The sequence below is a fragment of the Plectrocnemia conspersa genome, unplaced genomic scaffold (assembly GCF_051122295.1).
Source record: "Plectrocnemia conspersa isolate PC_06_02 unplaced genomic scaffold, ASM5112229v1 ptg000009l, whole genome shotgun sequence".
NCBI classification, from domain to species: domain Eukaryota; kingdom Metazoa; phylum Arthropoda; class Insecta; order Trichoptera; family Polycentropodidae; genus Plectrocnemia; species Plectrocnemia conspersa.
In genome coordinates, this window is record NW_028277173.1 from 16,999,720 (window position 1) to 17,014,523 (window position 14,804).

Genomic DNA, 14,804 nt, shown 5'->3' on the forward strand with positions numbered 1-14,804 from the left:
AACGACAGTTTAGAGCAGCATATAATTTCACTAGCACCTCTCAGTAAAACTATATTTTCACTAGTAGAAATATACATACTATATCTATCGTTATTTCACTTAAATGCTATTGATATATATTCAAATAATATATGTTACTCTTCTTCTTCTCTTTCAGTATTTCCTATATTTTCACTAGTAAAAATATAAATTTATCTATCAATACGATTTCACTGAAATGCAAGTGAAAGTTTATTTTCACTGATCATTCGCCGTAACATATACAAATGATATATGTTACTCTTCTTTTTTTACAGTATTTTCAAATATATATTTTCTCTTGAGAAATTATATTATAGACTAAATATTTTTTTAATAATAATATTTCAGGAAATTAAATTTAATTACTATGCATGCGTTTTGAGATCAAAACATTATTTATTATAATATACGCAAATGCTGTTTCTAAAACAGTAAAATCAAACATTAAAACTATTTTTTTTAAATGATATGTTTTAAAACGACTTTAAAGCTCGCTGCAATGCAGTTTATTAATTTTATTGATCGTATTATTTATCATTATTGAGTTAATTGATAAAAAATATTCATGTGCTTATTCATACTTTCATGATTTTTTGATTTTTATTATTTAAAATAACCCTAGTGTTTTTCTGCAAGGGCGTTTCTTTATTATTTTATTATGTATATATCATAAACTTTATTTCAAATACCAATTTTTTTTAAGAAAAAGCTTTCTTTTTTATAAAACATTATATTTATTTTAGAATAATTTTTGAAATACGTGGAAAATACGTGATGTACAAAAATTAAATGTCAACGTGAACACTGTGTGGATCATGAAATATTTGCACATAGGTCAGACGCAATTCTCACGTTTACCTTTATTGGCAAATGCTTCGACGTCTTCGAGCGCATACTGCCGAGGTATTTCAATTTCTGATCGTATAAGGCAAATTGGCATCTTGCCAACACATAAATAAAACACTCAAGGAATCTTTAAATGATCAATTAAAATTATAATTGTTAATTTTTTTCTTCTACTGCGTCTCAACAACCAAAACGCAGCTGTCGTGGCACACTTCGTCCAAGTGGAGTAGAGCTGTCATTAAACTAAATATTATTAACGGCCTCTAACCGAGATTTTCTTTTAAAAATCATTATTAAATTTATTGACACAGTATTTCAGTTATATTTAAAAAATAGTAACTGTTTATGGTAGTTGAAACTGCCTGTATCGTATTACCATAAACGCAGTTAATCGATTTTGATCGTCAAACAATTTGTAATAAATATTGTAGATAAATGGCGTTTAGTCAACTTCTAATATCCATTACGGTGGCTCGAGAACAATTGAAGCGAATGCCTTCGGAAAGCAAGTAGCAGGAAATATCGTTCATATAATTCACGACACGACTATAAATATTGTATCAAACACAATTGAATTTAACCGCGTCTGCTGCCATAGCATATAAACTGAATTATTTATATAATAAATACAATATACATTCATATACCGTATAAACTTATATTGGAAAATTATATATACGTATATATACAAAAAAATGACACTATAAACCGTAAGAGTTAAATTCATTAAGTCGAAAACGTTGTTAAGAGATAACCAATATTTAATGTGTAATAAAACGGAGACTTGATTCAGTAAACTCTACGTTTAATTACACTACGAACAATTTCAATAAAAAACATACGATATATATTTTATATATTATCTCATCTTGCTCTGATAATGTAATATTCGTAGTACATTTAAATTAAAGTTTATATCTCATTCTTGTCGTAATAAAATAAAACCGCTTTAAAATTTATTAGGTTTAGAAAATTCCTGAAGTACAAAATTATACATTTAGATGTTTATGCTACATTAAAGATTTACGATACTGTAGCAAGTGAGCTTTTGGCATTTTCTGGAGAACTTATAAAATAATGCTTTTTAACAAGCTAAAGCTTGAACGTGTTGAAATCATGTAATATTACAGAAACTTATACTTTAAATAGGCAGTGCATTGATAATACATGGTTTTGCCACAACAATAGCGGTTTTGAAACAATTTTCCTTTTTCAATAATATTATATAGTAGACATTAAATCATTATGATTTTTTTAAATAAAAATTATGTACTCTTAGAAATTAAAATAGCTGATGTGATATTGCTTATAATTTTTATAGATAATTAACAATTTTTAGCGCATTACTGTTAATTTAATTTATTGTGCTACATATCAGACAAGTTTATAACAAGTTATATTAATAATGTGTGGCACAATAATGTAATGTTCATACTCAATTAGCTACATTAGCTAAATTAATTAATAAATTAAATACTGTGATTTTTCTATGTATTATTTTTATGTCTCTAAATATCAGTTGTGCTTTGACCGTTGCTACGTGATTACGTATTTGGTTCCATTTCCCTATTTAAAAATAAATTGAGTGCCAAACTTTGCGATGGCAGAATTTTTTGCCAAGTGAAAAAATATACAAAATTGCATGTTATATGATTTTTTAAAAACCAGCAACTACAACCACTTAAAACATTTTTAAAATGATAGATGATTTATTAGATTTTCTTAAATTTCAAAGATGGCTTAAACAAAATTGGACGGAAAATTACGAATAGTCCTGGATGTGGGAGACCAGCAAAGATAGACGATGATGTCTTGGCTGCAGAATTGATAGAAAATCCTACTCACTCAAACTGTCTATTAGCTGGCCAATAAACTAAACAGTGCATAGATATATTAATAAAACTGGGAAGGTTTAGAAACAAGGGATGGGTTCCATGCAAATTAAACGATGCAAATGAGTCGTTGCGTATCCCCATTTCCCAAAAGCTTTTGGATCTTAAAGCTGAGTTTCCTATTATTGATCATTTGATAGCCGAAGATGATAAACAGATATTGTACGACAACAATCGTCGTAGAAAAGAAAGCAAAATCTATCTTAAAACCCAGACTCACTCTAAAATTTTTTGTGTACATGGTGTAATTGCAAAGTGATTGTGTATTAATAAGTTTTAAACCTAGCCAAACAATAACAAGTTTTCATTCTGCATTTGTCGACAGAAGTCAAATAGTTCTACAACACGACAATGCACGTTCCCACGTGGTGAAATTAACTCTTGATAAAATCATATACATAGCTAAATCTTTTATCTCATCCACCTTTTTATCCAGACCTTGCTCCTTTCATTTATATACAGATAAAAACACCCATAATATAGACGAGATGAAAAGAGGGCTATCGAAATATTTTGAATCAAAGCTTTTATGCTAATGAAATTAAAAAATCACTAAAACTCACTTTTATATTTTAATTTTAGTTAGTTTAATACACATAAAGTATATATTTTATAAAAAAAATATTGAGAAGTATTTTAAATCATTCTTTTTCAATCTGAAACTTATATTTTTTTAAAATCATACACGATTTATATCTACAAACATATCAATATTGATATATAATACTAAAAAATAATTTTCTTATAACTGGTTACTATATTAATTAAAATAAATGTTTAGTTTTAATCGCTTATATACTGTTCTTATAATTTATAATTATTGCAATAACCTTTACAGCTAGTATTTTTTTTTTATTATAATATATTTTGTATTTTTGTAGTTTATGATAATGTTACGACTATTCCTTCGCACGCGCCCACTTACTAAGTTTTATCATCCATGGCATTATTTAATTTAATATCAATTGACACTCATTTAAAAATAAAGTTCAAGTAAATGAATAACGAATAGTTCTCAACTAGCAATAAAGTAATTATTTTTTTTAATAAAAATCTTACTTCTCTTATCAGATGCAGTTAAAAAATATTTATAATATGTTTTGAGCACAGCATCATTAAATTTGTTATAATATATTATATTGTATTATGATTTTATAGACATATAAATTGTGAATATATACACTCGCTTATTCTATAACGTAGACGGTCTCGAAAAGATCATATCGTTTATGGTACAACTTCAGAACGTGAATCGTAAATATAGATTTATGTGCGTATATTTGTTACAATTGACGTCAATGCCGAGTTTAATTTTATTGTATCGAAAAAGAAAATACTACTTTCTGTATGTCTCCTGGATATACAATAATGGTACGTGGATGGATGATAATAATATAAATACGTGCAAATCGAACGGTTAATCTCGCTCGAGGAGTTCCCATGCATGTATGCGTATGTAAAAATGTAAGCAATTTCCTTCTTCGAACCGGGGTTTAATTTAACCGGAGGTTTGACCGTTAATCCCGGCGATGTTTTAACACGTAACGATCGAAGTACGAAAAAAATAATCGTAAAATAATAATAATGTAATATCAAAAGCCATTTTACATGCGATGCGTTGAAAATATAAATTCGGCGATTACGCGACGGACAGGAATTATTATTACGAAAAATTTACACCGAGTGTGTATGGTGCACGTATCTTGCCCAATTATGTGTTTTGCCTAATTGTTATCTTTTTACAAAATAGGTATTAAAGTAAAGTTGTTACATTACCGGTGTTCCGTTAACTGAAATCGAAAGTGGCGTGAAGACCGTTATGAAATTTAAATGCATTTCTTTCGATAAGATAAAATCGTTTAACTAATGAAATTGAGTAGGATGCATTAGTTTTAATTTTGCAATAAACACTTTATTTAATTTAATAATCTATAAATATTAAATAAAAATTACTGTTTTAATAGAATAACAACACTATTTGTATGTTTTAATTAAAATATTGATTTACACACAGAAAAGCTCCTAAATGAGCTTTTATTCTATGTTATATTTTTTCAAGAAATATGTAGTTCATAATAAACTCTTTTATAAACACATTATAAATAAAAAAGGCCAACCTAATTACCTCATCATCTCAAGTGGTATTTTTATTTATTTAAATACTGTTTACAAGATATTCTCAATAAAAAAAATTAAATTATATTATATAACAAATGAATATTATAACGGTTTAAGATATATTTTATTTTAAATATTTTATAAGCTATGGGGAAAAATATTTTGACTTTTGGAGCATATATTACATTGATAGCACATTTAAGAATATCCCGAGAATATATTTTTAGAAATAATTTATTGCTCCAGATTTAATTCCTGGACATAAAATTAAGAAAATATATTTTTATATTATAATATTTATATTACCAAACACAGGTGTCGCCAATATTTTTCAATAATTTCGCTTCTCAAATACGTAAATGTTACATAAATAATTTCACAAATAGATCCTCATTGAATACTGTAAAAAATATGTAAATTCGTGTGCCTAATTTAATATCATTTATAATTTCATTTTGAAATTTTCAAGAGAGATAATTTGCTCATACACATTTTCTAATCCTAAGTTGATGATCCGTTTTTTGTGTGTAAAAAAGGCGCTTTTAAAATTCATTGCCAAAATAGTGCCGTAAATTAAAAGCGTAAAGTCATCCATTGTCATTGATGAAATACAAGAAAAAATCGTTTTGATAGAATATAACTATCAATGAATTTTCTGAATTACAGAATAATAGATTAGCTATGAGACTAGTATGAAGATATAATCTAGAAATTTTTTCAGGATCAGTGAATGCTTGAAGAGTATTTTAGTTATGCTCTAATAGTTCATGATAATCTAAAATATATTCTAGATTTTATCCTATTTCATTTGTATTTTTACTTTACGATTATCTATTTTATATGCATATATGCTCTGCTTCACTTTTTTATAAAAAAAAAATGTTAAAAATATCAGTAGCAGTATATGTAACAATTATGTTGATCTCAATATAATTATCCATCTAGCATAAATATTATCGATCTAGTATGAACATTTTAAAACCAGCTAGCACCACAGTAATGTTTAATAAGCAATTATCCAACATACACATGGCGTATTTATTTACTGTTAAGCTAATCGCTTCGCAAGAATACTGTTCAAAGTCAATCAGGAACGCATTAGCCCATTTTCTACACATTCGCCCCTAGGTCTAGGTATCGCACGTCGGAGAATAATTTTCGTGAAGTCTAGTTAGTACAATAATTATATCCAGCGGTATCATTACTCTCACATCTACGAAATTGTCTATTGAACGCCATCGAAACTGGTCCATTCAAACGACCGCCCCGTTATTTTTAATAGCTTTTCTTCAAGATCGTGTATGTGTCCATGTACACATGTATTATACAACGTGTGTGGATGTGATTTTTCTAACTGAACGCGTTATACTACTTTTTTATTCAATGTTATTATTGCGAATACATATTAATTTCTGTAACGGTACGGGTGGATTTATTGTGCACGGGAGGCCGGAAACAATCAAAGACGTGCTCGATCAACGAGAAATCGCGTTTATGTAATATGATTATTATATGTACATATTCGCAATGATTTTATGTAATGTGTAGGTATGTGTATGTATGTATTGGCGAACACGAAGCAGTGCTTAAGTTCTTAAAATGGCAATCGTAAAATCGGCGGTTCAAATATAAGAGTAGGATGAACTCGGGTCAAGTTATAAAATATTGCAAGGTTAGTCTGGTAACCTTTATAAGGTATATGTAATCATATACGTAAGAAATATAAACAACCCAAAACTATTTTAAATATATTCCATATACGGAGGATGTTGAAATTATTTTTAGTGTGTTAAATACATATTGCACTTCCAAAAATCCTTATTTGGAACTCACAAACCTATAAGTATATTTGTACTTGATAATTGAACTTTGAGAAATATTTATATTGTATATTAGTTATGTCCAAAATCATATTGAGAGAGAGTTTATATTTTAAAATATTTAAATAATATTTATTTATTGCTCATCTCACTGATAAATTGCCTTATACAATTAACTTGTATTAAAACGCTAGCTTTATAGCTATAATATATATAAATCTTGTTTTAATAATTATATTTTTTTACATCCTGTAATTAGAAAATTACAGTATTTTTAGTCTCTTATTTTCACGTATTGCAGTTGCACGTAATCGAACGTAAGCGCGTCGCTGTTCAGTTTCTTATGCAGTTTCAATAGTACGTCGCTCAACTTTCAACTTAAAAGTTGAATAATAGAATTAGCGCAGTTAACTTAGAAATGGCAGCCAGAATGATATGTGCAAATACCACGTCGCCTCCGTTCAAATTTTAGCCTGTGTAGAATTGCTATTTTCTGTAATTTTTCTATTGTTTTTGTAGAAAATCATCAAACAAATATTTTAAATATTAAAAAATATTTTATTTATTGTTTTAATAAAAATAATACTGAAAAAATATTTATTTATTTACAGTAAATCTTTCGTTGCAAACTTACAGGCGTTAGCCAAATATGTTTCAATGGAATAAACACAATCGATAAGTGTGACTGAAATCAAAGTTTGTAAATCAGTGACATTTATATTTTTAAAATATATTAATACAACTTACAATTAAGCACGACCTAGATAGATATTTTAATTATGTATAACGATATTCATCAATGAGATTATCAAAATCTAGGAAAACCTAATTTTTGATAATCGATCGAACCCATGAAATACCAACGATATAATAGCCAAACAGAGCAGGTTCCTCGTGACATCATCAGCATCAGGAAAAGTGTAGCGTAGCAATTAACTTCAGACATAAAGGAAAAATATTTGGCTTAAATTTTTATTATAAATATTATATAAAAGTCACACTATTATCAATTAAATAGCTTGTAAAGTAGTTTAAAAAAAATATTTATGTATAATATACTAATATATGTTAATATTAAATTAAAAATTTTGTATTTAAAATTAATCTATATTTATATTAGGGAAGAGCGAAACGTACAACTGATTTACGTAATTGGAATCCCTCACGCTGATGACGTCACACGCGAGCTGTCTGGCCTTGTTTAATAGTAGGTGTTGGTATTCGTTACTGACTAATTCCACTTAATTGTGCTATATTTTTTTTAAATATATGAATTTACCCATGAAAATATAATTTATAAATTTGCAAAAATCCAAAAAATAATTTATAATTTAAACCCATTTGATTTTAAATATTAATTCAGAAATAAAACCATAAACACACAAATCCATGTTAAGCTTTAGTTGCTAGTGAAAAATATATATTTAAGTAATGGTTTTGAACTTTGTTAAATTTATTCTAATGCCCTATTTCTCATAGATGTCTATATATGTCATATATTAAATATTATTTTAATAATGAATTTATATAAAATAAATACATACTTAGATTTAACTGAATGTCTTTTAAATTGGTAACATATTAAACAGTCAGTAAATTTTGATCAAGTGGCAAATAAAGATTAGCTCATAATAGCAATCATCCCAAAATTAATTTAATCTCTTATTATATTCATACTATTTTTGTATAAACATATTTTATGTATGTATATTCGAATTTTACGGAGTCATAACATAATACTAACTAACCATTTATTAAGACTACTTACCGTTTAATAACATTACTAACTCAATAAATACAGGCTTTTTAAATTGCCTCACGATTTATTAATAAAGTATATTTTTCATGAATAATAAATATAAATAACATTATGTTTATTTTCTACTACTTTCTATACTGTCCGTTAATATTTCAATGAAAACGATAATATATGTAATATATAAGCTTAAAATTAAACCGGTAAAAAAATTATTGTTATTTTTTGCCAATCTTTTCAACTGCACACTAATTGAAATTCCACAAGTTTTTGTCGGCTTATCGTGACTTAATCCCTCAACGCCGTATTTACTTAGAAATGTATCTTTTCAGGTATAATATTCCAATAGTTTTGTGTCTTAAAAGCATTTTTGAAGATAATGATATTTAGAAATTAACCGTCTGATAATAGAAACAACTGTAAAACAGGTTTCGGTTGCGATACCGTTAAGCTTTTCATAAATTAAAAAAACATCTTATAAACTAGGTACCTTATTTTTACAAAGGATAGGCGGAAAGGCGTGTCTGCCACACTTTACACCATTATATAATCGCCGATTGCGTAAATCGTTTACGATTGCATCGTCCACTTCTGATTTAATTTTTTTCATCGTCGATTCTCTATTCGGTTCCGCTTTTTTACGGACAGATATGAGTCCGCGGGTGAGCGATGGTCATCGATTGCCTTTTTGGACCCCCGTCGCAGAGCATAATCGAAATGTTGCTATATTTTTTGTTCGTTCTCTCCTTCCTATCCACACTTAGCTATCCGTCGCTCCCGTCACCGGTGTGACAAGCAAGAAGATCGATTTTTCTCAGATAAAACCCGTCCTAGAAATCGATTATCGCTCGGGTTTCGTCACCGTCTGTTTCTAACCAGCGGTGGTAAGCGGTGCGAAAATTTTTCAATCTCTACACAAATTTCGTAAAAAGGTGCGTCGTGATTGATAGATGGTCTCTTACATCACGTAAATGGAAACGTGCGTTAATTTAACGGTCGTCGCGGTCGCGAAAATGTGCTAACAATAACCGATTATCTACTGTTTTACCACGATATCGTGGATCGAGATCATATTTGTGAACAAAAACAGACGTGTCACATTTACTAACTCTTTAATGAAACACATACAATTGCTAAATTTGGAAAGGTAAATACTGAATCCAGAACATATTTCTTAAGCATTTTATTTTCTGATTGACTAAAAATATCTTTATTTATTCTCAAACTATTTCTTAGTTCTACGTTATATAAGTCTCGTGCCTGATCTCTTCTTCTGTGGTTATGAAACTTAAGTACATATATACTATTCAGTGCCCTAATAATGAGTATATATTTATAAATATGACAATAAAAACTTATAAATAGAAAGCGCTTATTTCTCAAAGTTTCTTCAATTTCATTATTTATTCAAGAGGCAAATATAAACGTGCATTAATTCGACAGTCGTCACGGGATCATCACGCTCTTTTCGTTCCCGAAACGTGTCAAAATCGCGAACAATAACCGATTATTCAAATTTAGACTCTACCGACATGACCTGCCGTTACAAATGTTAATTGAGCGATTTAACGGCGAAGAAGATGTAAAAAAATAGGGTTATCAACTTTGTGTTTATAATATGCTTATAAAAAATGTCACACAATTGCGATCGATAGCAATCGCTTAACGTGCAAAAAATGAGGTCATGTTAATAATCTCTGGGTAAACTTTTTAAAAAGTTGTCCTTGAATAGATAACGATAAAATAATCTTATATTTTAGATATGCAAATTTTAAAACTTGGCACATATATTAGTATAGAGCATCTTAAACCGTCCACAATACACTAGGTATGTGTTTAATATCTGTAAATTCAGAAAATTCTATACAAATATAACCTTATTTATATGCAAACTTTAAATAGTTTCATTATAAAGAATATCGATAACCCTAAATCTTTCGATTACAATGGCTATCGCCGATCAGATACTCTTTATGCAAATGTTCGCATTGACATAGAGAAAGGTCACGAATTCTAAATCAGGATACTTTTTTTCAAATGCTAAGCAATAAACCGTTAATTCCTTTCATAAATACAGCTAAATGCGATGCATTGTAAGTTAAAAGTCGCAATGATAAAAAATATAAAAATCGATTAGTTAGCATTATGCATATTTGCGATCTTGCATTTTTTATAAAATATTTTTTTTCATGCTGCTGAAATAATATGCTAGTGACTTTTTATGCTTTTGCTGTAAATACATATATATATATATATATATATATATATATATATATATATATATATATATATATATATATATATATATATATATATATATATATATATATATATATATATATATATATATATATATATATATATATATATATATATATATATATATATATATATATATATATATATATATATATATATATATATATATATATATATATATATATATATATATATATATATATATATATATATATATATATATATATATATATATATATATATATATATATATATATATATATATATATATATATATATATATATATATATATTTAGTATTATATCTATATTTGATTATACGTATTGAATAATCAAATATAGATAATTCAAATATAGATATCAGCTCATTCGTTAGTTTCTCAAACTGTATTTATATAATATAATATGATATTTAATATCATAACTATTCAAAAACATTTCAAAAATCGCGCAAAGAATTAAAAATTCTTTATTGTATTTTAAAAAAAATCTTATTCCAACGTATAATGAGCTTGAACAAACAATATTGCATTTAACATGTTTTTGATACATGATAAAAAAGTATAGTGAAAAAATAATTTTAATTTTATAGGGCTAAAGTACTATAATCAAAGATCATTAAAATATCATGACTATTATTTGAATAGTATTATAAAAGCTTAGTTTAAGCACATAGATAAAATAAATATCATTAAACTTTTCTTCACGATACTAATTATATATTACAAGTTTAGGAATTATGTATTGAATATTATTCAATAAATAAATATAGTATTACGAATTATAAAAAATAGAATTATAATTATAGAAAAAAAATACATTTTTATTGTTGAAAACATATAATATAATTTCTACGAGCTGAAGTAGCTCATTATTAGAGAATTTTCAATACCTTATATGTACTATATTTTAATTAATCATCAAGTTATTCATCCGTGAGATTAGGAAAATCTAGGTAACGATCAGAATCATAGTAATGTAATAACCACTAATTACGATCTTTCCGACATGATATTAATTGAAAAACTCTAAGGTTCATATGGAATTATAATACGACATATTTTTTGATTTCTTTCAAACATGTGCTTTTATTTTTATAGTATAAACTTTTTTTAAATAATTTTATATCTAAAAAACTGTTAACTTTAAAGGCAAAAACATTAAATTTTTTTAGAATAAAAACGCACACCTAGAAATAATTTTGTTGAAAATATTATAAATATTGTTAGTTATAAATTTATCTAGCTGTGTGAATACTTTCTGTTATAATTTAATTTAATAAAAATAATGAACCAAAAATCTTATTTTTCTTCTAGGGTATGTGCCGCCTGGGACGATCCTTAAAATTGCCCCCCCCCCATACATTTTTTTCAGGGTCATAAAATCAGCATTTCTTAAATTAATTAATTGGTTATTGTTAAGCTGTATAGAGTTGGCTCAAACTACATATAATTTATATATTTATCTTCTACAATGTTCTCTTCTTCTTTGTGACATTTTATTGTATGAACGGCGTGAGAATAAATATGGAAAAGAATAAAAGAAATGTCAACGATCACGATTTTAACCCAGCGGTTCCCTACAAGGGCAAGTGCGATGATAACTAAACATCCTACGTGAGGTGTCACAAAAAGGTGTCACTATGATTGGAAACGTTTCGTACGTGTTTTGAATTTTGTTTAGTGAAAGATAGATTTGTTTATTCTTGATCATGTTTATGTTGCAATTTTTACTTTTATTAATTATTGTTTTTTTTTATTATTTCAGATGTGACAAAGCAGTGGCGTAGAAATAGAATGGCAGCGACTGATGGACAAATTGTGGTGGCCGCCTCTCGTTGGGCAGACGAAGGGAGTTATTTGCGGGAGTTCATCCCCAAACATCGACTGCCGGCTGTTGTCAAATTTACCAAAGGACAGTATGCCGGCCTCGGAGTGCCTACTCTTCCGAGTCCCGGGTTGCAGTCGGCGGCTCTTCTCGTTTCGGCCGGAAGGAGAAAGCAAATTGTAGCTCAAGCCGTTAAGTTAAAGGAAGGGAGGAGGTTGGTGTGCGTGGGACCAAGGCTCGCCATTCCAGAGACTTACGCCGGATATTTTGAACTCTTGAGCGAAGAAGGAAGAGCAGTGAGATGCATGGAAAGCGTGGCGGAGCTGGCTCGCAGGAGGTTGGGCGAATGCTTAGTGCGAGAGCCGATGAGAGTTCTGCAAGGACGTTTGGAAATAGACGGAAGTGTAACGGCGGGCGGGACCAAGAACATAGTGGCCGGCGAGATATTGACGCCGGAAGGAGAGGTCCAAGTCAGCGGCACAAAAGGAAAGTTTCTGAGATGCACAGATTCGAAAGGCGAGACCGTATTGCTCGGCATGGAGCAGCGCGGTAGGTTTTCCGCGTTGGCCAAAGAAGACAACATCAGCGGTGTTCACACGGCGAAAAATCTGCTCAACAAGAGATTGCCTGTGACCGTTCGATTGGTTCATGGAACGTCTCCCCGTGGACTCAAGAGTGCCAGTCATTTCGTGCCAGAATTAAGGTTAATAGCGTCGTTCGAAGAGGAGCATATTTTTGCGCTCCCTCTGCAAAAAGAGACCAACGCCTTGATAGCGCTTCCGCTCGCGGCGCCGCTCAAACTGCAGAGATGCAGGAACGACGATCAGATCAAAAATTTTATGGAGTTTTCTCGGCTTGTCGATAAGTGCAATAGACTACTTAGCGAGGTTACTGATAAGATGCACGTGTTGGACGGTAAGCTCGGCGATCCCAAGCGGACGACTCACACCCCCGCGAAAACAGGTTACTTCTTGAGGAGGAGCGCTTCGTCAGACTCTGCCAATCAAAGCCATAAATACGGACACGCGGTCAGCTCTCACAGGAGTCACATACACGCCCATATACATAGTCACAAAGATGACGCGAAGCAGTCGCAGCCGTCGGACGAATACGACGACATAGACCAGATATACGATTACGTCAGAGGGTTCACTCCGTTGCCTAAGAATATTAAGTCGCCCTTCGCCAGCGAAGTCATACTGGCAAGACATGAATCAGCTCCTACGTCTCCAGCGACGACGCCCATTCACATGCCTCTGATAACGGACAGTAGACCAGAACCACCTCCTATTGAAACGATACCGGGGAAAAAGCCTCCGAGCGCACCGTTGAACCTAGGCAAGGCGGAGAAAAGAACTAGGAGAGCGGCCGTCGCGACAGTCAAAGAAGCGACGCCCATCATCATTTACAAAGAGAAATGTTCCATAGCGCCGGCCACTAACAACCTTCCAAAGTTATATATTAAAAATAATAATAATTCGCAACGAACGAGAATGGTGTTCAGGCAGAAAAGCAGCTCGCCGATCAAGGAACTCCCCCCTAGTCCATTACCTAGTCCAGGTCACAATCCCCTTCTGAAGGGAGGGTCCCCGCTTTTTAATATAAGATATAAGAGTTTGTCCAACTTGCACCAGGCCATGGAGCTGGACGGAACGTTGGATTCGAGTCATTCCGGCGGAAGGACCTCGGGCGATTCCGGAGCTGGCGCCAAAGTGCCAGAAAAGCGATCGCGGAGACTTAGCAGACCCAAATCGCTCACGAACCTAGTTTGGGAGCTGCGAGGGTGCACGGAGCCGACTCACGAAAAATCAAAATCTAAGATGAAAGGGGAAGCAGTTTACAAGAAGGCCGCTAACAAGCTATCCATCGGGGGTCAAAAACGCGTTAGCACGCTGTACTTGTAGTGAATCGGTGAGTATTAACTCAGAGACAAGACGAAATTCGTGACCGAGACATAAATCATTGTAACGTATGTGCACCGATCAGACAGCTCCCGCTATACCAATAACTAACATCCCATGGTTTTATGTATCACGAATCTCGCTTACTTTTGTTATCCATTAACCACCGGCGAGGTATCCATTCGGTTTGATTAACAAACAAACCTCATCATCAATAATCTCGAGTCAAAGCAGTCTGCTCCATGAGATCTTAATTTCACCTTCGACGATTCCAAGTTTATATCCTCTCAGTCACGACGCAATAATGATATCAGATTGATTCAGAGTAAGCTGTGTTAAAAGTGGTTCATACTTTTTACAATGC

General features: G+C 30.6%; 1 protein-coding gene across 3 annotated transcripts in view; it reads left to right on the top strand.

The window, feature by feature from the left end:
- sano (CABIT domain-containing protein serrano) overlaps nt 1–14,804 on the top strand; it is a 199,921-nt gene that overhangs the window by 178,327 nt on the left and 6,790 nt on the right. For all 3 annotated transcript variants that reach the window (XM_088192723.1, XM_088192725.1, XM_088192722.1), the window contains one exon: nt 12,480–14,450. In XM_088192723.1, the coding sequence (XP_088048849.1) occupies nt 12,509–14,443 (1,935 nt within the window). In that variant the 5' untranslated portion in view covers nt 12,480–12,508 and the 3' untranslated portion in view covers nt 14,444–14,450. The remainder of the gene's footprint in view (nt 1–12,479; nt 14,451–14,804) is intronic.